Raw genomic sequence first — 26,531 nt, 5'->3', positions numbered from 1 at the left:
AACACAGTCAGGAAGAACAGGCCTTGGATGGGGGGTGGCTCCCAAACTGTGGTCAGCAGCCTCCTGAAAACAGAGGAAAGCAGTGGTAGTTACGGATGGAAGAGGAAGGATATAAGGTTAGGGCAGTCAGCCAGCAGCAACAAGGGCACAGGACCATATGGGAGGGGACATCTGATAGAGTGTTAGGATGGGCTGATCTGTAGAAGGTTAAGTTTTCTAATAAGATTCACCTACGATACCCTACCAAGCCCTGGGAATTTGTCTCTGTGAGAGACATGTCAAAGAGGAGAGTTGCCCCCTCTGTGAGGCCCCAAGAGCAAACTTGCAGCAGATATTGGGTGGGTGCAAGAATGCCCTGGCACAAAGACGATACAGGTGGTGGCATGATCAGGTCCCGCGGAAGCTGGCAGAGATCCTAGAGGTGCTTGGTGTAAAGGCAAACAAAGGCAGCCATGCTCCCCAGAGGGTGAGCATGGCTGCCTTTATCTTAAGGTTAAGATAAAGCATGTGTGGTGCCATCGTGTGGTCAGAGAAGCAATAAACATATGTCTCTGTCGCCTTTGGCCTGTCCTGATTCACACTGCCCTCCTGAGACACATCCTCTGCCTGAGCCATCCGAGGGTGTTGATTTTGTTAAAAAGGGAAGTGCTGCACAAGACACAGCACAGAGCGAAGCCAGAACAATCTTGGTGATCAATATTGGATTGGACAATGTTGGTCGACCTTGACCAGCAGCTAAAATTTCCTACTGAGGTTGCCATTACCTCCTTGAGGTCGAATGTAGTGTTGTGGTCGACTTCAGCTAGGAAAATAGTAATGATTGATCTTACTGTTCCATGGGAAGAGGGTCTGGAGACCTATGAGAGGAAGAAACTAAAATATGCTGATCTGGCCGCAGAGTGCAGGGAAAATGGATGGAGGACTTCCACCTACCCTGTGGAGGTTGGGTGCCGAGGATTTATGGGAACGTCAGTACAGCACCTATTTAGAGAAATTGGTATCGTAGGAGCAGCTTTAAAAAAAGTCTTTGAAGGAATTGGCAGAGGAAGCTGAGAAAGGGAGCTTCTGGCTAAGGTTAAGAAGGAAGGACAAAAAGTGGGGGGTTCAGAAGTAGGAAACTGAGGAATAGGGAACCTGGGTGATATGTGGTGAGGGCTCGTGCTGAAGTAGTATGCTATATGGAACAGGTGGCACTGAGATACCAAGAGATACGGTGCCAGTGCCAGTTGGCCAACGGGCTGGTGCGTATGGTTGTGTTGAGGTATTATGACGTATAGAACCCTGGTTGCAAGTAATTTGTGAAGGAAGGATGGGAAGGCAAGGATGAGAGGCGTTGAGGGGGATCCGGTGTCTAGCTGCAGGGGGTGGCAGGGAGACATCCCTGACTGCTGCCCCACCACCAGGAGATGTTCCAGGATTAATGGGGTGAAACATTGAAGATAGGTGGCTCCCTGCTGATGACCCCGCAACTGGGATGAAGGCACTGGTGGAGGCACCGTTTTTTTTTTTTTTTTTATTTTGCTTGCTTTGTCTTTATGATTGTGTTGTGCTTTATCATGCAGTAACACACTGACATAGTGATTAATGTATGTTGTCATGAAACAGAGACCCTACAAATCCGAACACAAGTGGTCATAGGAGATGCATTTAAGTGACCAGATGTAAACAGCATAGTGTTTCACCTGACCACATGTGATCGGATCACCCAAGATGCATCTTAATACAAGGTGAAAATGGGGTCTTGGTGGATTTATGAAATCAGTTCCCCTCAAGTTTGTATACAAGTGAAGTTCATCGTATTAACATAACGGACCCATGTTCCACTAACATTTGGCAACCAGAGAGTTCCCAAATGCTTTGTTTTAATTGTCTATTGATTTATTGTTTAAAATCAAATTATCATTTACTTTTCATAGTATTCAAATTTTACAATACTATTCATTTGTCTTTTTAAAAGTTAAGCAATTAGCAAAAAAGTTATTTTGTATCTAATGCAATGACATTCATACATATTTTTTTTTATTATGATTATTGGAATTAAGTGTCCAAATATTTTTTGAGGCTACTGTAATACCTTTAACATGAAAAGAATTTGTTTTGTAGCAGTGTTTTTGGAGAAATAAATATATATAAGTAAAATATTGTTTTTATTCACCAAACCAGTTGTTCATAATAACATGTATTCCATTTTTGCAGGTACTTGTTATTTTACCATAAACAGTTTCTAGAATATGAATAATCCCCAGATCCAGAAGTGGTCCGAGTCACAAGCTGTGAAGGAAAGATCATATGAGTGAAGGCGGGGTGGACAGCAGAAAGGAGCATAAACCACCTGGCCTGACACTTGTTCATCCCAGGAGAGCTGTTAAAAGAAAAAAGAAAAAAATGCAGCCTTTCTAACGAAATAAAATAAAAACAACATAATAAGAAATTGAAGAAAAAAAAAATACACAGCTAAACCAATCTGCACTGAGCAACCGGAGCATACTTGACAGAAAGAGGAGGAGGCGGCGGCGTTCGAGAAGATGGAGAAAACTCCGTCTGTTCTCTTTTCTCTCACTACAAATGGAGGACACAAACTGATATCTCATCACCTTGTTCTTAAAGGGATAGTTCATCCAAAAAATGAAAATGACTTTCTTCCTTCCGTGAAACACAAAAGGAGGCAGAATGTAAGCCTCAGTCCCATTTACTTTCTGTAAAATAAAAGTGAATGGTAACTGAGGCTAACATTATCATATTGCATTCCACAGAAGAAATGAAGGTTTCGAACAACATGAAAATAAATGACATCATTTTTATTTTTGGGTGAACTATCACTTTAAACTGCACAATCTCATTTTCACTTTTAGTTATGTTTTTCTCAGTTTTCACAAAGAATATGAAACGTTCACATACTGCAGTCTCATTTTCTCATCCTCAAATGATGTTTCTAGAAGTATATGAGGGAAAATTTCCTTTTCTTTCATTTCTTTGTATGCATTATTGATGTACTGAAAGCAAAAGAAAGAAAGAGGTATTATGGACTTTAACTCAAACTTATATTGTCGTTTGGTGGTTAAGTTTGAAAATACTGTCAGTTTCGAGCACTTTTTTTTTATTCAGAAGAGTGTCAACTCTCTCTGCCCTCATTTTGTTTTTTGTTCTTTTTCTTTTGGTTGAGGGCTGAAAATGTATCTCTCACACATATATATATATATAAATATATATATTTTTTTATAAGTCATTCATTTCTTGTTTACGTGTCCTATATCCCCATGAACCAATTTTATTCTCTTTTATGTGCTGTATGTCTTCAAAATGAATGGAAAGAAGGTATTTCTGTGAGAAGTATAGCTTTGTTGCATCTTGATTTCTTTTTGTTAACATGAAAAGTAAAGTTTCAGTTGCCGATATGTTGCTACAGGTTTGGTTGTGAAGGCTTGTGTCATGTTTCTGATGCATTGTGAATGAAGATTTTCTTTCTTTTCATGTGATGCCTGTTGCCACCACGGCTTGATTCAACAGTGTTATCCTCAGCCACATGTTGCTACAGTTGAGTGTGTGTGTGAGTGCGCATGTATGCATATCCGTGTACACACCCGTGTATATGTGTACTACCTAAGCGTGTGTGCGCATGCAGGTATGTGGGCACCTGTGTGTTGGTGGTGTTAATGTGTGCGTGTGTGTGTACTGAATCAGTACTCAAACTTGGCATGCCGTTTAAACTGGATGCTAAAAGACTTTGGGGAGGATTTTATAAATGTTAATTATGTATCTATGTATAGTATGTATGTAAAACAAATCATGCAAAAAAAAAAAACAAAAAAAAAAAAATAGTGTCAAAAAAATGCTGTGTTGTCTGTTTTGCTCCCTGGGCTAGAACAACCCATCACTAAGTACTAAGAGAAACAAGATTTCTGCATATACTGTATTTCAACTTCAAAGGATGAAAGGATTTTTTCTTTCAGTATTTTTAAATAGAATGTTTTTATCTATTCGCTCTCAATTAATTTCAGCTCTATGTTTTGTTCTAGTTTTTAATGTATTCTGCCTTCATCTCTTAACCTCATTTTTTTTTTTTTTTTTTTTAAGTAGTTTTTCAGATAAGAGTCAGGTTAGGTTACAGAAAGCAGCCACACAAAGAGAAGCAAATGAAATGTGCTCTTCTCTAGAGCCCAAGGGTTCCAGAAGTAAAAAGTCAGTTCATTTTCTACACAGATAAGGTGACCTATAAACCTCTCAAAAAAGTTTTGAGAGCTCTGAGGTTGTTAAACAATGTGAATCATTGCGAAGAAGCCATTAAACTGTGTGATTAAAATGTTATTTAAAAATAATACATTTTATTCCTAAATTCCTGGTAAAATACTACATTACCCACAATCCTAAAGCGAGATCCACCAATCAGAGAAGTCGCTTTTACCACAGAAATCAGAATTGAGTTTAATGTAGAGGTTGGCAGATATATCGGTTTTACCAATTAATGGTTGCTTTTTGGAATTAACGGTTATCTGCAAAAATCAACATTGATAGCTTTTTTATTTGTATTTATTCCTCCGTGTTCCTTTGTGGCCAAAACCCTTTATCTAGTGCATATATTGGCTACAAAAAGCTTAATTGGTTGAATATTTACATATAGAGCATTGTAACAAAGCCAAGACTATTGTCACCATCACTGTTTACGGACTAATTCAAGATTATTAGTGCGAAATGTTTTATATATATATAATTGTGAAGTGATAAACAGTATTTATGTCTAGCCCATATGACAATTTTTACAACTTTATAGTTTTATTATAATACATTGTAGATGATTAGAACGTATGTTTTCTTTCCCTTGTGTGTTTGTGCGAGCTGGAAGCACAGACATTTCAAAATAAGAGTCCCTGGTGTGTTACGGGCTTGTTCATAATTAAAAGTCCTGCGTTATGCACCAAATCTTCGTTTTGTATTGGTTATTATTTGGATTTTGGTTGCACAACAAGCAGGCATCTGGGATATTCTTATTACTCATTTTGGACTCTTGCATCCTCTCTGTCTGTGCAATCACAGTAGAGAATCTGTTTTTGTTTTTTAGAATTAAATGATTTTAAAAAAAACTATCGGCCGATGAATCTTTTATAGGCATTTTCCATCACTTTAGTTAACGGTATCCACAAAATCCACTATTGGTCGTCCTCTTGTTTAAAAGTGGTGAACGCAGCATGCCCACTCCCAGAAAGCATTGTGAATGATTTAAATGAGTCAGGCCATGTCCACACTGATACATTTTTGGTTAAAAATGCACTGATTTCGCTTCGTTTACACCACTTATCCAACTAGAATGTCATTTTCCACTGAAAACGGGGCGTTTCTAAAACGCTCCCCATCACTATGGAAAATAATGACGTCAAGAAACTGAAAACTGTTGAATGTGTTGCAATAAATTTAAAATATACAGAATGTCATATTTTTAGTTTTATATTCTACCATCGTTGTTCATTGGATTGTCATTCGCAATGCTTTATGGGATAAGTAGTTAATTCCTTCACGTACTCAATCTTGTAATTTATTTATTTATTTTTTATTTATTTTTTAAATGCTGTGATTAATTTTGGAACTGATTTTGTTTGATTCAAGGCTCAGAACTTTTAATTGAATGTTTTTTTTTTGTTTGTTTTTTTTTTTTTGTTTTTTTTTTTTTAAACCAATACCAGTTAAAAAGATTGCAGTCACTATTGCATCATCTTGAATATAACATTTATTAAAACTAAAATAGGGTTAAGTTTCCATAGGAATTCTGAATCACATGTGCAGCACGTTTGCTATGGCTATAGCCAACAAGTATCATTGATTGACGCAGAAACATGCTCATGTATGAATGCCTGACATTAGTATTATTACATGCTTGTTTGTGTAGGTGAACATATAATCCTGAAGGATCTGGTCTTATCATAATTTGCATTAACTGTATGATTGACCAGCCCGTTTTCATGGTGATTGTTGTCCTGGCGCTGGTCAGCCTGCTGATAAAGCACGTGTGGCGCCATCGTGTGGTCAGAGAAGCAATAAACACATGTCTCAGTCGCCTTCGGCCTGTCCTGAATCACACTGCCCTCCTGAGACACATCCTCTGCCCGAGCCATCAGAGAATCTGAAATAAGCAGCAGTTTTTATTTTCCTAACAAAAATACTGTAGCAGTGCCATGGTAGCTGCCGGTATCAGATGGTAACACCATTGTCCTACTTTGATATATACAGGGTATGTTACTATTCACCTTTAGATGACTGTCCATGTTTGTTTGGTTGTTGGTTCTTCGTGTCCTCCTGCTGCTGGTGGCCCTTTGCTCTCTTCAGCAGGACCATTATGGCAGCTGTGAGTGTACACATGAGCACTACGATGCACATGCCCAGCAGAGAGTACAGGAGCGCCTCAGAGTACAGCTCTGCTCTGGATACTGAGCGCCCTCTTGTGGTGAACAGCTGCACTGCAGACACTCCAATAGGCCTCTGCGTCACGGCCGCTGCATCTGTGCATGATAGATGTGTATAGTTATTATAGTATGCACAGGGAGCATATTAAGTTTTAAACATGAAACCTAAAATTAAATTGCATTATTAACAAAATGTATATAAAAGAGATTTGTTGAAAAAAAGAGAGAGAAATGTATACCATAACTGAAAATGGTTTTAAAACAACCACTAAATTCATGGTTTTTATTTATTAATACATTTATAGACTTGTAACTAAACCGACTGAATGATTATCATTAAGTCATCAGTGCTGATATTTAATGCCTAGCTCATCCTAACTGTTAAGAAGGAATTCTGCACATATATTCTTGCCCTTTCCATAGAATATAACTAACTGCATTTTTTCTGAACACATGACAAATATATGTAATCATAACTGAAATCATAATTGTGTTACTTGTCCATAAATACAATTATATTATTATAAACGGGGGTTGTAAATCAATAAAAAAATGTTAATGTAAATAATTACATGACGTATGCTGATTAATGAATCACATATAATCACATATAATCAATATTTGCATAGAAAGGCCCCCAATAAAAATTATTCAATATATAATGATTAAATAGTGATAAAGTACTGTATTTATAATAATTATTAATATAATAGGTTATTATTATTAATTAGTCTATATCAATTAAAATACATTAGATAATTGTGGCAGATGACTTAAGCATATTAACTATACAATACAAAAAGTGACTTTAAAAGGCAATAAATTGTTTCCATATTTCCATATCATGAATACGTCAGTCTGTCCAAGGTATAATATTTTCTAATAACTGGTCTATGTACACATGACTCAGGAGCTTCTCACTTTGGTTGCGTTTCGTCACATACACCGCATTTTTAGGATGCTGTGTCAAGTATAAAGTGCTGTAAGCGATTTTTTTCTGGAAAGTTGTGCAGAAAATGTTCCTTCTGCCTGAAAGATATCACTGAAACAAGTGTCCTGAGATATCTCACCATAACAGCACTAGACTGTGACAAACAAAAATGTGACCGTGGGCTGCAGACACATTCGTTGATCAGCCAATCGGAAGACTTTGATGTGCTTTCTGCCTGTCAATAATTGTACACGTTCTCATAGTGTAGTAGATGAAGCGGAACATTTACAGTAGGTTCATATTAAGATTCATAGCAGTTGTCACCTGAGGGTGCTATTTTAATACTGTTGTGTTTGACAACCGTGATAAGTGAGAATGTGACCATCTCAACGTTATCTTTGGAGGGAGGTGTTTTGGAAAGAGGGGGTGTGTCTTATTTAACAGCACAGTCTCGTGGAAGCCCCTGTATTCGGAGATGTGCTGCATCTAGCTGTGTTGAAATGGAGAACGCGTTCTCATCTTGTGCTGTCTGCTGTCAGTGTAGTTTGTTATCTGTACAGTTGCGCATTGCCTTTAAAGCTGGAGTTGCGCTTACTTCCCCCTGCTGACTGACACTCGTAAAAACATGAAGGTGGTACTTCACGCTTAAATTGCTCCGATGATAGGAATTCATTTATTAATTATTTTTTATTCAATTAATCACACTGAATTAACACGTTAAATCAACAGTCATATTATAAACCCTTACAAAGTTTTATGTAAAATAAGACTTATGTGACTATGTGAATTGGAAAAAATCCCCCAAATAAGGCAGATGTCTGAAAATAAGGTCTGCTCAGTGTATAATTTGAAATGTAAGGTAATTTGACTCATTAATCTGTCATGAGTCAAATGAAGACATATATCTGCTCTCCATCTGTCTGTCTGTGCATGTAGTCTCACTGTATTTAGGCTTTACTCACTCTTGCAGGCTTCTGAGCATGCTGATGGGTGACTGCCACATAGCTCTGAGCACTTAAAACACTTCTTCAGCAGTGTGTCGTAGAACTGGCCGGACACAGCTTTGCATCTCCAGGTCACTGTGCAATGTAGTGCAATGCATTTAAAACTTCATATATGCACTGGAATATTTTTAATAAGTACCATATGAGGAAAGAAACTGCCTGTGTTGGCATTAAGCTCAATCCACAGCATCTGTGACACATAGGCATTTACGATATAAGTCCAAGGGGCAAATGATTGCTCTGTAGGCTTCCAATGTTAATGCATTTCTGTACATTTGTTTTTTGTTGCTTTTACACACTGAAGGAAGGGTCAAAATTATTGTCTGTGGTATTGAACAGCATGCTACAGATGCTCTCATAATGTATTAATTCACATTTAATCTGGAATATCCCTTAATCTTCAATATGTATGCATATGTATGCAGTTTGTTCTGTAACTTACCACAGTATTCTGAGCAGCGGGTGAGAATCACAGGTTTATGACAGACCATGCTGCAGGACATACACTTCTGCACCAGCATATCCAAGTACTGCCCTTGTGGGCACCTTTGCGCCATTCTCTAGCACTCGACAAATACCTGCATGTACAGCCCATACACATACTAACAATTACCATATTAAACACATTGTTGAATTTAAATGAGTCAAAGACAGCTAATGGGTTAAATGAATTCAAAATTTTAAACTCATGGATGCTTTGAAAAAGGCTTAGCATTTCTTATAACAATCATTTCTGCTTTAAATTGAAACAAATCTCAGTGTTAAACAGTTAAAAAGAAAAAACAAACAGTGAAAAGTCAGTTTTAATACTATATTGAATATTATTTTCCTGATTACTCTCATAAGTGTTGCCCTCTTCCACTACAAAGACCAACAGGACAAACCAACATACAGTTGAAACAAATCGAAACAAACCTACAGAGACTAGAATATTCCAAATTAACTTATTTTAGTTTCTCATGCACAATCTTGGTCTGTAGTCTCTCATATTCATCAATGGTAATCCATCACGCAAACAGGTTAATCTTGAAATGAATAACTCACTGCATTTATGAGTATGGACATACAAACAGAAGTTTAGAAAAGTAACACTTTCAGATTCACCTGATTCAATAAACCTTTATCACCTGTTATTATTAAAACAATGTATACACTGTAATGTGTTATGTATTATGTTCTGTTAGAATTGTTTATTTGAATTAGTTTCATATTATATGTGAATCTGTACATACTAGTAACCATGCACATAATAAGTATATTTAATGCTCTCTGTGTAGGTTACATTAGCGAGAACTTACCTTGAGTGAGAATGGCGACAGTAGGAATGAGTTTAGATTTCTGTGCGTGTGGGTACTGTTTGTACTGGCAGGTGATTTGAATATAACCACACTGAGTCCCATGACATTACACTGCTTCAACTGCATTTTTTTTTTTTTTTTTTTTTTAAATTGCAAGATTTTGATTGCACTGATGCCGCGGTTTATTAAAGGAATAGTTCACCAAAAAATGAAAATTCTCTCATCATTTACTCACCTTCATGCCATCCCAGATGTGTATGACTTTCTTTCTTTTGCAGAACACAAATTAAGATTTTCAGAAGAATATCTCAGTTCTGTAGGTCCATATAATGCATGTGAATGTTGGCCAAAACTTTGAAGCTCCAAAAAGAACATAAAGGCAGCACAAAAGTAATCCATATGACTCCAGTGGTTAAATTCATATTTTCTGAAGCAATATAATAGGTGTGGGTGAGAAACAGATCAATATTTAAATCCTTTTTTTTAGTAAAAAATGATCCTCTCTGCCCAGTGGGTGGCAATATGCATGAAGAATGTGAATGCCAAAAACAAAAGAAGAACGTGAAAGTGAAAGTGGAGATTGATAGAAAAAAGGACTTAAATATTGATCTGTTTCTCACCCACACCTATAATATCACTTCTGAAGACATGGATTTAACTACTGGAGATTTATGGATTACATTTTGCTGCCTTTATTTGATTTTTGGGGTTTTAAAATTCTGGACCTACAGAGCTGAAATATTCTTCTAAAAATCTTCATTTGTGTTCAGCAGAAGAACAAAAGGCATACACACCTGGGATGGCATGAGGGTAAATGATGAGATCATTTTAATTATTGGGTGAACTATCCCTTTATATAAATCCCCATAATTATTTACATACTAAACTAAATCTAAACTAAATCCCCATAATGATTTAAATAATTATAAATATTATATGTAGGGCCTATAATTATTAGCCCATAATAATGCAGATTGTTGCATTATTGTGGAAGATGAGTAAAGCATTGATTAGACAATACAAAAAGTGCCTTTTGAAGTCAATATATTGTTTGTTTAATTCCAATATCAGAGAACATTTTCCATTTTACACTTGAGTTCATCACTCTGTCCTGCATTCTTGCATTCTGTCTGACTTTTAATTGTGTGTCTATGTACATGTGCATCAGACAGATGCTTTTGGAGCATCTCACTGATTTTCAGTGTCATAGATGCTGTGTCAAGTTTAAAGTAGTAGTTGTGTCTCGAGATGTATGTTTTACTTCGCCCTGCTGTCAAGAATGCATCTTGTGTGACCGGCTTGCATTCTGTTAATGCCCTGCCTGTGAGGTCTGTTGAGGAGCGCTGACTGCCCCCTGCTGACGTGGCTTTTTACGTACTGGTCAGCGGGCATTATTAATTGTGTTAATTTGTATTTTATTTTATTTTTTAAAATTATGATCACTAAATTAACATGTTAAATCGACAAGCCTAGTTGTGTAATAAAAAAAAAGAAGAAGTAACTTTTCTCTGTATTGACTCAAAACGGACAATGTAAGTGCTACAGAACAAACCTGACAAATGCCAGACACAAGATAGTGGAAGATGTTTATGTTTTAAGTAATAGTGATACTTTTATTCTTGTACATGTGCATTAAATTTAATTCTAAAGACAAAGTAAAACAAATTATCTTCTGGCTGAATGCTCTACTGCTAAAACTAAATGACTAGATAAACGAGAGAAGTTATTCATATTAAGCTGTGCAGATGACTCAGGTTTAAAATGAAGATGCATTATTCTCCAGGGACACATCATTCATGTTTATGTGTCTGGTCTATTATCCACAGGTGAATATTTCCAGTCATTACATTCATCTTCTAACTGTGCATTTTTATCATGCCATCATGATGTTTATAGGGAGGACAATGAGCTCTTCCACACTTTTTTACTGTATTTTATAGGGCTGAAGGATCTAAGGTTTTAATTTGAGTGTTTAAAGGCAACTTGTGTTTGTGTAACTTCAAGAGAGCAAACATGCATCTGTGTTGTTCTTCATTTATGTTGTTTCTTTATTTCTTTTATATTATTTCCTAATCATACATATATCATATTATACATAAATGTGTACTTTTCATTTTTATATTATATTTCTCCATTTCAAAGTCTTCAACATCATGAGACAATGTTGTGAAGCAGGAATTTTCCATTGTCTTTGCTTGGTATAATAACACTTGTTGAGTTTGTGCTGATCAGACGAAGTCGAACTAGCTAAGACGCAGCCAAAATTACTCAATAAATTCTGCTCATTTTAACATAACTTCATCTCTTGCCTTCTGCTATTCCCATGTTGACCCTGCCTACTCTTTGGGAAGAGATAAATGGATAGTTCACGCAAGTATGTGTATGACTTTCTTCTGCTGTAAACAAACGAAGATTTTAAGAAAAATATTTCAGCTCTGTAGGTCCATACAATGCAAATAAATGGTGGGCAGAACTTTGAAGCTCAAAAAAGCACATAAAAGCAGCATAAAAGTAATCCAAAAGACTCCAGTGGTTAAATCCATGTTTTTAGAAGTGATATGATAAATCTGGGTGAGAAACAGAACAATATTTAAGTCCTTTTTTACTATAAATCTCCACTTTCACATTCTTCTTCTTTTGATTTTGTCAATTCGCATTATTTGTATATATCGCCACCTACTGGGCAGGGAGGAGAATTTATAGTAAAATAAATAACTTAAATATTAATCTATTTCTCACCCACACCCGTCATATCACTTCAGAAGAATTAGATTTAACCACTGGAGTCATATGGATTACTTTGTACCTTCAAAGTTCTGGCCACCATTCACTTGCATTATATGGAACTACAGAGCTAAAATGTTCTTCTAAAACTCTTCGTTTGTGTTCAGCAGAAGAAAGAAAGTCATACACATCTTGGATGTCATGAGGGTGAGTAAATGATGAGATCATTTTCATTTTTGGGTGAACTATCCTTTAACGTAACAAGCTATTGATGTCAACGGGTTTTGGATATCAGACAGAACTCTGATATTTGGACATCCTCTGACAGGGAGAGAGGTCTGGTAAAGAAACTGGATCTAACAGGGCCAAGAAATCTGTGGAGTTATGGCAATGGAATGAGTCATCTTGCTTTGTTAAACCTGAAACTAAGCACACACTCATTTAAACACATCCTTGCACCTGCAGTTCTTTTAAATAGATCTCAAGTAGACCAAACGCACAAGTGTGTTTCGTAGACAACCTACAGAAACCTTCGAAAACCTATTCAAATAGGCAGCAGGAAAGCGTGGAGTCAGACTGGGTGACCATGACATTGCAGTCAGTGCAGTTGTGTCACTGGAGTTCAGTCTTTGGAGCAGTGAAGCTGAACCAAAAAGACAGATGGTAGCTCGGGGCAGGAAGAGCACACTCAATATTCTACACCTGTTGACTCAAACCAACAGTAATGTCCTCATTTTGTATACATGATGAATTCATAAATGTCTTTTGTTTCATTGTGTGTCAGCCACAGAAATACTGGACATGCAGTTTACATGTAATGTGTCATCAAGGTTAATCCCAATGGTACAGTGGGATTTTGTGTGATGTTAAAGGTATTTCTTGTTGATAATGTTACAGTACATTTATAACTGTCCATATTCTTTATATTGGTCAAGTGTGAGTCCTGTACAACAATCAACCTTTGTGGATTCAAAGTGCATGTTTTGTTAGTTAGTACACAGACAAGTATGAAAACGTATATGTAGAATATTAGTTTTACTTTTAACTAGAATAATTCTACTTCGAATTTTGTAACCATAAAGACATTATAAAGACAAAAAAAGAAGGAAATTAATTCAATGATATAATAGCATTATTGTTATAAAATAATTAAGAATTTTAATGTACCTTTTAAACCTGAACACAAATAATAATAATAATACTAATAAACACCTAATATATATATATATATATATATATATATATATATATATATATATATATATATATATATATATATATATATATTTTTTTTTTACATTCAGTAAGATTGTATGGACTCTGTGCTGCATTTATTAATCATTTGCCTCTGTTTCTGATATTTTTTTCACTGGCAGTACAGTAATTGCAACAAAAAAAAATAAAAATAATTAAGCTTTGTTCACACGTTAGCCTTTATTTGTTTGGTAAATTAATGCAATGCATTTTATTTTTGTCAATAACAACAAGCAGGATATAGCTGCAGGTCCAAAAAGGGGCAGGAGCTCCAAACCCCCAGTAAAGATATAGAGAGCCCCTAACCCTTTCTCTAACCTTAATCGTGAGTGGAAGTGACGCCCCCTTTTGGTGTAACCCCGCCCCTTTTGGAGATCCCGCCCCTATTAGGAGGTTTCTGGCTTTCTGAAATATTCGGTTTCTGAGATTTTCGGTTGCACTGGGCGGAGCAAACATGAATATTCATGAGTTTCCTGTTTCTTGTTAAAGAGACACTGAACATACTAGTGCCTGCTTGGATTACAATGAAAATAAACGAAGTTTTTGGAAAGGTGATTCTGTTTCAGAGTCAAACAAATTTAAGATTAACTGTTCATCTTTTCACAACAATTTATTAGATTGTGCATGCACTAATATGTTCAGTGTCACTTTAAAACAAAACAGGAAACTCATTAATAATCATGTATTATGATCCGCCCAGTTCACCGGCCTACAGCTTTACCTACTTGATAACAACACTGAAAAAGGTTTGGCATGTACTTGATCACACGTTTTTCCACAACTGTCTATAATTACAGATCATGAACATGATGCGTAATCCACATACAAGGCAAAAGATAAATAGCTATCCAACCAAGATCCTAACAAAAGTCAAATTAACTTGAAGCCCCATTTCATGAAAAAACTTTTTTCCATTTAAAACAGATCCCAAACTAGACAACAGAGGGAGACATTTAGCACCACATAATAACCCGAATTTACAATTGGGAGGGTTTTCCCTTATTTGTAATTTCTTTAAAAAAAGAAAAAGATAAGAAGTCTTCTAATGCCAGGCATAGCCAGAGGTTTTCTTATGTGTTATTAAATTTACAGCAATTAGTCACTTAAATTAAAGGGGAAATCTGACTGAGAATCATAGTGCAACGGATTATGTGTGAGAGGAAGATTTCTTGACAATATGTTGTCACATTGTTTACGGGAATTCCATTTTTCTTAAACACATTGAAAAAATAATCATTACCAGCCTACTTCCAAGCAAAAATGTTTACATGCAACTTATATGACTTAGTTACATAAAAATTAACCCTAAAACACAATATTTCAAGAAGGTAATTTTAATCATGTATTCTGCTTATTTTGTAAATTTTAGAATGTTGAACATACGTTATAATCCCTATTCAATAAAAGAATCACTTAAAAACAGGTCTGTGCCTTTGTGAAGTTTAATTAAAACACAATCACAGTTTGTCCACAAATGACCTCACAACAATAGTTTTTAAATAAAAGAAAAGGAAAAAAAATCATTTAATTAGACGAGGATTATCCTGCTTGGGTGCTTGGTAATAAATGGGATCTTTAAACTAAATTACTCATTACACTGCAAAAAATGAGCTGTGGCAGCTTAGCAACCAGGAGAATGACAGGCACTCAATCTCAGAACAGCCTGCCATTAAAGTTGTAGTGAGTTATGCTACATGCTGAAAATTACCTCAGAGACCCCACGAGTAAACAATACCTAGCCTTTATTCTTTTCAACTATTGTTTAAGGTAAGAGATTATTCATTCCTCAAGGTCTAAGCATGTGGTATGTTGAGGAATGGCAGAAAACGTTGAAATCTGTGATACAGAAGTAACATTGAAATGCTATATTATACATACAGTCTATCAGAATAGGAACTTTAGGCAACTTGACATGAGAAACAACAATAAAGCACTACATACTAACACAAACCGTATGCTGCTGGACAGTTGAAGGCACATTATATTGAACTCACTTAAGGAAAAACTACATGGACAAAACGAATACTGAGATAACCACTTTAAAATCAGTAATTCTTCCCCAAGTTTCAAAAGATCTTTGTCTTGATCCTAGAAAATAACTGTATACACAATACCAACCGTGAACTCATTCACCTCGCATCATTTGCAGCATAACAGACAATTGACTTTTAGACTATCACCAGTTGTTGTTATGTTGCCCGCTGATTTTGGCACATGTTGTATACAGACAAACAATAAACAAGTTCAGTTTAAATAATTGCTTTAGCCCTTCACAAATGTTGCAATGCACTAAACCCCTTAAAAGTTTCAAATGAAAGAGTTAAATAAGTTTAATTTAGTGCATTTACATGCACAACAATACTTTGGTAACTACCAAAAATGAGCTTATTAAAAACTATCGACAATGCAAGAAAACCGTGTTTACATGAGACTTGAAATCATCGGGTTATTCTCTGCTTTTGATGTTTTTGAGGCATGCACACAACATTTTTGCACATTGGATTAGCCGGAAGGAACCCTGGTAAAGGTGTTTACTTGAAACGCGAAATCAGGGTAATAGGTAAAAATCTACGTGAGCCAGTCGTTTTTGCTTCAACCGTTTATAACCGTACCCCAACAAAGGAAAGACATCTAAGGCATTTACATTACTTTTCATGTTGTCGACTAAGCATAATCAGTGCAAGGCCACGTTTACACTAAGGCAACATCCAGACTTATATGTTTTAGTTTGAAAACGCATCTATTTCTCATAGTTTTGGCCTTCCGTCCACACTGAGATGGCGTTTTTGACAGCGAAAACAGCTTTTCAAAAATTCTCTCCCAAGTGGATACATTTGAAAACGCTGTCTTAGCATTGTAGTGTGGACAGGGAAACGAAAATATCAAAAATGTTGACATATTCGTTGTCATGTGATGCAGTCATGTGATCCACTCAACCCAAAACAATCAAGATGGCGGCTCATGTTGTAGCAACGTTGTTGCTCCTGCTATTCACTTTGAAAGCATTGTTAAAGATACATTTTACTTTGTACAACATTCATATCGCATTCCTTCAGAGGCGACGGAAAGTTTACTCAGAATGTCAGTCTGAAATCTGCAGTGTGGATGGAGAACGTTTTGAAAATGAAAATGTATGTTCAAATGTTTCTAGATTAATGTGGATGTAGCCAGATCATGAATGTAAATATCCTCATTTCAAATCACATGTAAACACGGGTTTCTTGCATTGTCAGATTTATTCAATAGCCTAGTTATCAGCGTTTTGGTGTGCATGTAAACATGCGATTTTGATTCTGCATCATGGCAGCTCTGATATTTACACATTATATAGCTCTGTGAGTGACAAATCTTGTTACAGGGAATTTAAATTAGTGTTTTATTTACAAGCATTTTATAGTAGATGAGTTGATTGTACATTCATGTTGGAGGGTTAGTTGTTAAAGCTCTATGAATGAATGCACCACACACAAACCAAACAGTTTCTACATCTCTCATTCTATGTGTCTTTTCAAAAAAATATTTACAGTAAGGCATTTACAGCATCATTTTATGACATTTTTATGTCCTCCAAGCATTGAAAACAGAAAGCAGCTGTTACAATGCCATTCTTTGTTACTATAGAATAGTCCTTGTTCAGTGTTCCATAGATGGTTCCATTATAATGACAGAGACCATTCATCACAATGATGGATAAAGGCTGTGTGTCTTATGTTTTATAATGAGGTATATTTAACATTTTGATAAGAATTGCAGTCCAAATTCAGATTATGCATTTTTCTCAAAATCATTTAGTTAAAGCTGAATGAACTGTATGCCCTCTTGAGTTCTCTTTCATCATTGTCTGTTTCACTGCCCCCTTGACCGTCATTTCTATGACTTGGGTGAGCAAGGTTGTTTTTATAACAGCAGAAAGAAGAGGAATTTGCTTGCATTTGCCAGCAGATGACTGTTAACTGATGACTTAATTTAGCATTGTCTATAAGGTGACTTCATGCATTTAAAAAGATCGAAATTAACTTTCTCAAGTCTAGGTCATTAAATAATTACAACCCCCCTCCCCCCCTCCCTCCATTAAACAGAATGTAAATTTCCTCTCCAAAAATAAAACTCCATTGGGAACCAGAGGCAAAAATGTTGACATGTAAATAAAAATAACAGACGGCAACCATCAGGTTTAGTAAGATATTATAAGCATAAGCATAATTCACAAAATTACAACAAATAACTAGGCCATACAACTTTAGATCTGTTTTTTTTCTCTCTCTCCCTCTCTCTACATGTTGGGAACTTTTTTAAATTCAGTGATGTGGTTTGTATAACAACATCTCTTCACGCATCACCATTCTGCATGCATCGTCATTGAAAATCCTTCAATAATAATACGCCTTTGCTTATTGGCCTTTTGGTGTTTATCTAATGAGGGCAATGATCTTGAATTATCAATGGACTTAGCTCATAACTTTAAAGACAATTTTGGCACTGAAGTGAACAAAACACAAAACAACACAACAGCTTAAGCATTTTTTTCAGACAGTGACACCAAGTAAAATAATGACAGATATTTACAGTAAATCACATTCTTAGCATATCCTCATCGCTTCAATACACGAGATCAGTCAGTCTGAGCTGTCCAAAATGATCTTGTTGTGTTACCTGGTAAACAATACCAACAGACCACTTTAGGACACGCATGATGTCCTAAAACTGCTTTGAAAATAAACTGCTGTCCAAATTAATGGTATATGTTAATAAATTAGATATGTAAAGTTTCATCATTGATCTTAAAAACGAAATCACTTCTCACTTAGGTACAATTTACAATTTAGAGTTTGAGAGCTTCTCACAGCAGGGAGTCTGAAAATGTCATGGGTCAAAGGCCAAATTTCACTTTTAGCCTTACTGTAGGATATGTCATTTCAGCAGTGACAAAAGTGACTTTCAGGCCAAGATCTTTCGAGGTAACAAACCATCCTCAGATACTGGTCTGCAGGTCTCCATTGAGCAGTGCGGCGTTATGTGTTTCCGTCATGACGTCATTGACCATTCGAGTCCTGTCCTGACGACTGTCACTGCGCTCAATCTCATCCAAGCCTCCGACTCTTTTTAGACACAGGACATTTTGGAAACTCTTCTTAAAGTTGTCTGACAGGAAGGCATAGAGGATGGGGTTGGCACAGCTGTTTGCGTAACCCAGCACCACCACAAAGTCAAAAGTGCTCTTCAGCACAGATGTGGACGGCACGGTTCCAGTCACAGAGGTCACGTTGAATACATAGAAAGGTAACCAGCAGAGCACAAAAACCACCACCACAATAGACACCATGCGTGTGACTCTGCGCTCTGAGCGCTTTCTTTTTGTTGAACCCACTCGCATGCCTGAGGACTTCACCTTAATGACGATGAGCAGGTAGCACAAGGAGATAACTGTCAGCGGCAGAAAAAAGCCCAAGAAAAAGGTGTAGAAGATGAAAGCAGTGTTGTAGGCGTTCTGGGGCTCTGGCCACAACATCGTACATGTCCGTGCCTCATTCCTTTTGGTGTTCACGCCACTGTAGATCATAATTGGTAAGTTGACCAGCAGAGCCACACCCCACATTGCCAAACTAATCATCTTGGCCACACGTGGCTTTCGCCATTTGGTGGATTTTATTGGATGCACCACAGCCAGGTAGCGATCAATGCTCATGACTGTTAGAAAGAAGATGCTGGTAAACTGGTTCATTGAGTCCACAGTTAGGACAACACGACAAATAGCCGCTCCAAAGGGCCAGTGAAGCAGTGCTAGCTGAATGGAAATGAATGGTAGGCTCAGCATGCACAGTACATCTGCTACAGCCAGGTTCAAAATATAGATGTTGGTGACAGTCTTCATCTTGGCATAGCGCAGGATAACATAGATGACCAGGGCATTACCACAGAGCCCCACCGCACATACTACAAAGTACACGAATGTGATGACTACAGAACTGGTTTGGTCAAAGCCAGGGTGAGTTCCATTGTGGGGGTAAATCTCCAGACCAAAGTCAGACTCGTTCCCTGGGAAGAAACTATCATTGAAAAGGGACTCAGGGAGGGACAGATTGGAAAAGGGCATAAACGTCCATGTCCCCATTTTGGTTGTGTTTATTCACAGGGCTTACGAAGATCGAGTCCACAGTTTAATATGTGTAACCTGTGTGCATTTATGGAAAAAAGAACATATGAGTTAACAACCAAGCTCCTATTTTCTAAAGACACCTGTGCCAATTTTTATACTACATCTACTTCTGCCTTTTTTTTTTTTTTTTCTTTTTTTTTTGGCCATTAAATAAAAGGTTCTTTCACACATACATGTTAGATGTATTTCCTATTCTGTATAGGGCACTGGTTGATTTTGAAAAGCATTTCTGAAATCTAAGTCATCCAAACCCATAAAGAAATCTGATATATAGCAATATATGTAAAACCCAAAAATAAAATATATATTTATATATGGTTTTCACTGATATAAAAAAGTTGCATTATACATATATGGAACATATATTTCAAAATACTACAAAAATGTTCATGTATGTAACATGTTTTCTTAAATGCTGGTGAAATGTGAACAGATACATATATGGAGTGACTATTTGCACTAGGTCTCTGTTGTTTTAATGGTGTAGTGTGTAACAATGGTGTAGATGTGCTTCTTTTCATGCGGACGACCCGGGTTCTAATCCCCCTTATGTCCCACCTTTTCCCATCCTGTTTTCTGTCTCCACTCTCAATATTTCCTGTAATACTAATTATAATAATGATTAAAAATGAATATGAAGGTTTATTTCCTCGTAGTGATTTGGTCACTGTGAATGTCGGGGAGTTTAGAGAAAAGTTTGATCCAGTTAAAATTAACCATGGTTTTACCATAGTAATATTGCAGTAACAATAGTTTTAATGCATTAACCATGGTATTACTAAAGCAATATGGTTTTAATACAGTAACCATGTTTAATTTTGTGGTCACTATGATTTTACTATAAAATACTATGGTGATACTTTGTTTACTGTAGTAAAACAATGTAAATTTTTGTAAGATAAAGTTAGGGTTAGGTTTAGGGCTAGGGGTTGGTGTAAGGCGTCTGTGGGACTCTAAATAAACACAATAAACAAGCTGCAGTGATGCCACTATAATGTATGTTTGTTTGAGGTGTAAATCGCAACACAATTTGCACTTAGTGCAAAGAAGATGCTTTTTGTTGGTATTTACACTTAGCGCAAATAGCCTCTGCCATACATATATGCTCAAATATATGAACTACAATTGCATATACACCAATCATCAGCCACAACATTAAAACCACCTGCCTAATACTGTATAGGTCCCCCTCGTGCCGCCAAAACAGCACCAACCCGCATCTCAGAACAGCATTCTGAGATGATATTCTTCTCACTACAATTGTACAGAGCAGTTATCTGAGTTACCGCAGACTTTGTCAGTTCAAACCAGTCTGGCCATTCTCTGTTGACCTCTCTCATCAACAAAGTGTTTCTGTCTACAGAACTGCCGCTCACTGGATGTTTTTGCCATGGTCCAAATCACTGAGATCACATTTTTCCCCATTTTGATGGTTGATGTGAACATTAACTGAAGCTCCTGACCCATATCTAGGGCTGCCCCCTGATAGTTGACCAAACATTAGTGGATGAGAAGAGTCTTGGTCGACCAAGTTTTGATTGGTCAGTTGGTCATAGAAAAAGCTCCACAGGAAACTGTCGAACACCGGTATTACCACTGGTTGGACGCTAGGTGGTACTATGGAGTAATTTTCGTTAAGCAGGGTTAACGTTAACCCTACACAATAAAGCAAGACTCCTTGATTTCAAACTTTGAACTTTATTTTTATTTATTTTAACTAAAAATTCAAATGAAACTGGAAAAAAAATAGTGCAATTAAAATGTGTGTTGTTCAACTTTTTGAAAGATGGCTTTACCACAGTTGTCAACATCTCTCTGGCAAAGAACCTACTTCATCGGTGCATTCTCTACCAGACGGGTATTTTGTTGTCCGGGAAAATACATCATGTGTGTGAATAAACTTGTTTTGTTCCCTCCTTCACGATATATATATATATCGCAATATCCAATTACATCAGCAACCCCTGGGCTTTTGCATTGAAAATTAAATTAATTTATTAAAAAACAAAAAACTTAAATCAAATACAATTTCTAAATTCAAATTGCACTCCAAATGAAACGAAAAAGTAATTAAAATAATGAAGTGATAAAAGAATAATATATATATACACCTTTCCATTTACTGTCAGGCAAGTGTCTGTATAAACATGCAGGTGGAATATTACTTACACAAATGAAGACATAAAAACAATTATAAATGTAAAAATAATAATTATAATGATGATAATAATCACTGATATATAAATCATGGTTCGAGGTGAACATGTTTTTGTATTATTTTATGTTTTAAATCACAGATGTAGGCTATAGGCTACAGAGTTGCGTTCACAATGAACTGCTCTGTGGAAATAAAGTGAACTGAACTCAAAGCACCTCTGAGATGTCTGAGGTCATTTGCAGCACTCATATACGATACTATTCTTGTAAAAAAAAAAAAAATTCAGAAGACAGAAACAAAAAAAAAAAAGAGTGAGAACCTTTTACATGCGTGTGTTCCACGAGACTGCACACCTCCGTACAAACATGCATGCGCATAGACGCTTTTCTGTCATCTGTTCTTAATATAATAAGTATATAAAAAATATAAAGTGTTTCTTCAAGCGCGTGTCTGTGTGTCTTCGGGCAAGTTATTTGTAATATTAATTTGATAATATTAATAGCCAAATAATAATAATAATAATAATAATTTAATACATGGGAAAACGAGCCAAATATTGTCTTGACATCGTCAAAGGCATCAGCTATTGGCGATCACTCTGACCATCGTCGATCCCCGAGATCATCATCTGTCGCCACAACCCTAATGTGCATTTCTCTATATAAATTAACAAAATGTTCACACAGTCTCCTTGCTGATTTTTCCAACACATTCAGAATCATTAGAGCTTTTGCTGTGTTGCTACGGCTCGTTTCGTGCGTGTGCTTGTAAAATTTATATTTTAAAGGCTCATTATTAACGGTTTAGTATTTCTCTGTAATGTAGAACAGTGTTAGCAATGTTACTTATTACATTCTTTCTCAGCCCTGGAACTCTGGAACAGTGCAAGTATCTATATATATATATATATATATATATTGCCTTAGTCTTTCTTTACTCTTACCTGATGGCCCAGACACAGAGACAACAACAGTGCAAACTGAATGAAATTCCATATGCAGTTTATTGTGCTACTCCAATCCCAATCTAATTACCATAAGGAAAAAAGGTGGCACACAATACAGGACTTTTAATTATCATGAAGCCCCAAATACATATGGGACTCTTATTTTTAAATGTCTGTGCTCCCAGTTGTGAGCTTACTGATGGCTGATTCGCTGAGAAAGTGAATCTGATTCAAACTGCTAACCTGAGCTCCTGAGTTCAAACCCTCAGTTCTTTTCAGGTGATTCATGAAAAAGATCCAGTTTAAAAGAGTCATTTGTTCACAACTCTCTCGCGCTGGTTTGTTGTTGCGTGCGGTGCAGCGAGCTCGTATTCAATAACTCACAAGATGATATCTGATGAAACCACATATGAACGCACACAACCCGACTGTTGCCAATGGCGACTAGAATTTAAATGATTGTCCCAAACAATTATTTTTGGTCGCATTTGCGACCATTTTAGTTGCAGTCTGGAGCCCTGATGTGCAGTGCAAGTCATGGTTTAAAATTATTAAACTAAGTAAGTGTTAAGGGTCGGTGTTTAAACAAATATTTTGTAAGAACTGTAAGATTAATGACTAATGTCTTTGAAGTTCACAGATTCATTGTCCTTTGTTAGTTGGCTGATGAAGGACAAAAACGAATAACAAAAAACATCCAGTGAGCGCCAGTTCTGTGGACGGAAATGCCTTGTTGAAGAAAGAGGTCAACAGAGAATGGTCAGACTGGATTGAAATGACAAAGTCTACGGTAACTCGGATAACCGCTCTGTACAATTGTGGTGAGAAGAATATCATCTCAGAATGTTATTCTGTGAGGCGGGTTGGCACTGTTTTGGCGGCACGATGGGGACCTAGACAATATTAGGCAGGTGGTTTTAATGTTGTGGCTGATCGGTGTGTGTGTGTGTGTGTATGTATGTATGTATATATATATATATATATATTGCCTTAGTCTTTCTTTACTGTTACCGGATGGCCCAGTGATGAGTGAGAAGAATAGCATCTCAGAATGCTATTGCCGTTGTTTTGGCGGCACGATGGGGACCTACACAATATTAGGCAGGTGGTTTTAATGTTGTGGCTGATCGGTGTATATGTTCATATTTGGCCATATATCAGATTTCTGTACTGAGATGTCACATGAGCATCATTGTATGGCTACTGTATTGCATGTATCGATGTTTTAACCAGACTTTTGGTTAAAATTTTGGGGGCATTAATGGTGCACAGTTGCCCTGATGTCCACTTTAGCATTAACAATAAATGTCAAACTGCACATTCTTGAAACTGCAGACTTAGTTTTCATTCGTTCAGGAGATAACCAGTGTGTAAGTGGTTAGTTCGAAATTTCCAAACTTTCCTTTTGAAGGAATATTCAATACAATTTAAGCTCAATCCACAGTATCTGTGGCAAAATGTTGATTACCACAAAAATCAATTTTGAGTGCCTCATTTTCTTAAAAAGAAAAAAAGAAAAAATCAAGGTTTCAGTGAGGCACTTACAATGGAAGTGAATGGGGCCAATCTGTAAATGTTAAAATACTCACTGTTTCAAAAGTATTGCCACAAGACCTATATGTGACCTTTTCTGTGTAAAATATCCAGTTTTACTATGTTGTTGCCATGACAACATAACGCCGTAATAACTCACTTGACCTTTAAAAAATGATACAATCAACTTTACAGCTTAAATAATACACAAGTTTTAACAGAAGAATTAATGTGTTTTTATAAAATTATGAGTTTCACATTTCTGCTTTTAAACCCTCCAGAAATTGGTCCCATTCACTTCCATTGTAAGTGCCTCACTGTAACCTCCATTTTTACTTTTTCTTGAAGAAAAGGAGGGACATGTCGAAATTATTTTTTGTGGTAATCAATATTATGCCTCAAATGCTGCCGATTGATCTTAACTTGAACCCAGAATATTTCTTTAAACTCAAAAGTAACTGTTTTGTTATATTAACAAGAATACGTCACAAAATAAAGCCATTTGTTTCAGTTGTTCTGCATTTTAATGTCACACGCTGGATTGTCAATTTTGCTTGGTTTGATGTGCAACTTGGACAAACAAGGACTTTACGTCGCCCGAGCAAATATTGGTTTAATCGACCTTTATAAAACAAATACCAGGATAATAGGCAGAGATATAGAATGATATAATTGGTTAACAATGTTCACAATAAAAGCAAATAAATACCCTATTCTTCTTTTGACATAAGAGATTTTTATTCGTTCAAAAATACCCACCTACTGGTCCAACTATTTTGCCGAAACACTATCATTTATTATTATTATTATTATTTTTATGTAAGAAAATTATTTGTATTTAATTTTAGCCTTTGAACAGAAAAAGTACAATAGCAAACAATACGCTGTCAACTAGCTACTTGACAAGTCTTGTAGTCATTTAGTATGTTATAAAAGCATGCCATTGAATAGCTTGTTCAGATGTATTTAATTTGGCCTTACCACATTAATCAGTTGCCTGGAACATCTTTGGAAATCCATTCCTGGAATATGATCGTTTCACATGCTTCCATTGGCCACCATAATATTATCGCAGAACTGCACGAGCAAGTGTGAAATCCAACTCAGAATAAACGACGCTCAGACTTCACACGTCCTCATAAACCCGCGTGGGTCCGTTTGTGCGTCAGGACCGGCAGATCCCCTCAGATCATAAATGTCCGACAATTTCACTGTTATTCCTGCAGAAAATAAACTAAGAAATTTGTTTAGATATGAATGGCAACACTGCACTCGATCAACTTAAAAGTCGAGTGCGGAAAATAACAAAATGTCAAAAGCAGTTGTCGAATTCCTTTGGTATTGTTTTCAGTCGCGCGCTGAGAGAGAGTGCAGCTTCCCGCTCTGCGTGCAGATGGAGCTAAGCGCGCGCTTTCTGCCCTCACTGGACAGACGCTCCTTAATATATGCTGCGTCGCGAAGGAGATCCATTAATCTAAACGACGTGAAAGGCTATATTCAGATGTTTTTGTTGTGTGGTCCTGATAAGGGAATATGGCAGAGGTCCAAATAGCTTTTTAAATGAATCCCAAAACATGTTCAATATAAGATTAGATTAAAATAAACCCTTGTGAATCATTTCAGAGAGTTTTTAAGGGGTCAAATCAAGAGCAATCAAAATTTCCCTGATGTTTTGAGATAAAAAGATCTTAATTTAACACGAAAACATGCTGCAACCTTCAGAACTCAAAACTTTCTCCCCAATCTAAAAACACCACTCATTGGATCCAAGCTGCAAGAACAACTCATTCTAAACTTCATCTCAGTGGCAGTTGCTTGTTGGTGCTTTCATCCCTGGTATATGCAGCTTGTATGCTGCCATCTTGCTACATGAGTACTCAGGTCTGGAAACATTTTTAAGCCAATCACCAGACATAAATGCTATGCACTCATATACACACACACACTACCAGTCAAAAGTTTTGAAACACTTGACTGAAATGTTTCTCATGATCTTAAAATTTTTTTGATCTGAAGGCGTATGCTTAAATGTTTGAAATTAGTTTTGTAGACAAAAATATAATTGTGCCACCATATTAATTTCATTATAAAACAAAAATTTAATAAAAAAAAAATAAATAAAATGACTTGGACC

General features: G+C 36.4%; 3 protein-coding genes across 6 annotated transcripts in view; 1 reads left to right on the top strand and 2 right to left on the bottom strand.

Moving 5' to 3' along the window:
• LOC127423165 (ubiquitin carboxyl-terminal hydrolase 22) overlaps positions 1–3,983 on the top strand; it is a 53,751-nt gene extending 49,768 nt beyond the window's left edge. Inside the window, exon 13 of one of the 2 annotated variants that reach the window (XM_051667285.1) lies at positions 2,197–3,983. In XM_051667285.1, the coding sequence (XP_051523245.1) occupies positions 2,197–2,239 (43 nt within the window). In that variant the 3' untranslated portion in view covers positions 2,240–3,983. The remainder of the gene's footprint in view (positions 1–2,196) is intronic. The other variant, XM_051667286.1, reaches the window with a different exon arrangement.
• Positions 3,984–5,706: 1,723 nt separating this feature from the next.
• Positions 5,707–9,694, bottom strand: LOC127423180 (tumor necrosis factor receptor superfamily member 13B). 3 transcript variants are annotated; one of them, XM_051667309.1, is made up of 5 exons: positions 9,626–9,694; positions 8,770–8,905; positions 8,286–8,402; positions 6,237–6,488; positions 5,707–6,112 (listed from the first exon to the last, which is right to left on the bottom strand). In XM_051667309.1, exons 2-5 carry the CDS (start codon positions 8,882–8,884, stop codon positions 5,859–5,861), a joined length of 738 nt encoding a protein of 245 aa, XP_051523269.1. In that variant the 5' UTR covers positions 8,885–8,905; positions 9,626–9,694; the 3' UTR covers positions 5,707–5,858. The 3 variants fall into 3 exon arrangements, with proteins under 3 accessions (XP_051523269.1, XP_051523271.1, XP_051523270.1); XM_051667311.1 differs by lacking the exon at positions 9,626–9,694 and adding an exon at positions 9,247–9,613; XM_051667310.1 differs by lacking the exon at positions 9,626–9,694 and having other exon boundaries at positions 8,770–9,210.
• Positions 9,695–17,694: 8,000 nt separating this feature from the next.
• Positions 17,695–25,766, bottom strand: LOC127423172 (somatostatin receptor type 2-like). The gene is made up of 2 exons (XM_051667296.1): positions 25,379–25,766; positions 17,695–19,775 (listed from the first exon to the last, which is right to left on the bottom strand). The coding sequence occupies exon 2, from the start codon at positions 19,713–19,715 to the stop codon at positions 18,576–18,578; it is 1,140 nt and encodes a 379-aa protein (XP_051523256.1). The 5' UTR covers positions 19,716–19,775; positions 25,379–25,766; the 3' UTR covers positions 17,695–18,575.
• Positions 25,767–26,531: the final 765 nt, after the last annotated feature.

This window comes from Myxocyprinus asiaticus, chromosome 32 (assembly GCF_019703515.2).
Source record: "Myxocyprinus asiaticus isolate MX2 ecotype Aquarium Trade chromosome 32, UBuf_Myxa_2, whole genome shotgun sequence".
NCBI lineage: Eukaryota > Metazoa > Chordata > Actinopteri > Cypriniformes > Catostomidae > Myxocyprinus > Myxocyprinus asiaticus.
This window is presented reverse-complemented; position numbering and strand designations above follow the sequence as displayed.

Excerpts from the sequence above, each read along its gene's own strand:
- LOC127423172 (XM_051667296.1), bottom strand. The coding sequence starts at position 19,715 with ATGGGGACATGGACGTTTATGCCCTTTTCCAATCTGTCCCTCCCTGAG.
- LOC127423180 (XM_051667309.1), bottom strand. The coding sequence starts at position 8,884 with ATGGCGCAAAGGTGCCCACAAGGGCAGTACTTGGATATGCTGGTGCAG. Across the intron at positions 8,403-8,769 it reads CCGCTGCTCAGAATACTGTG|TGACCTGGAGATGCAAAGCT; the intron begins GTAAGTTACAGA and ends TACATTGCACAG. Across the intron at positions 6,113-6,236 it reads ACATGGACAGTCATCTAAAG|ATTCTCTGATGGCTCGGGCA; the intron begins GTGAATAGTAAC and ends TGCTTATTTCAG.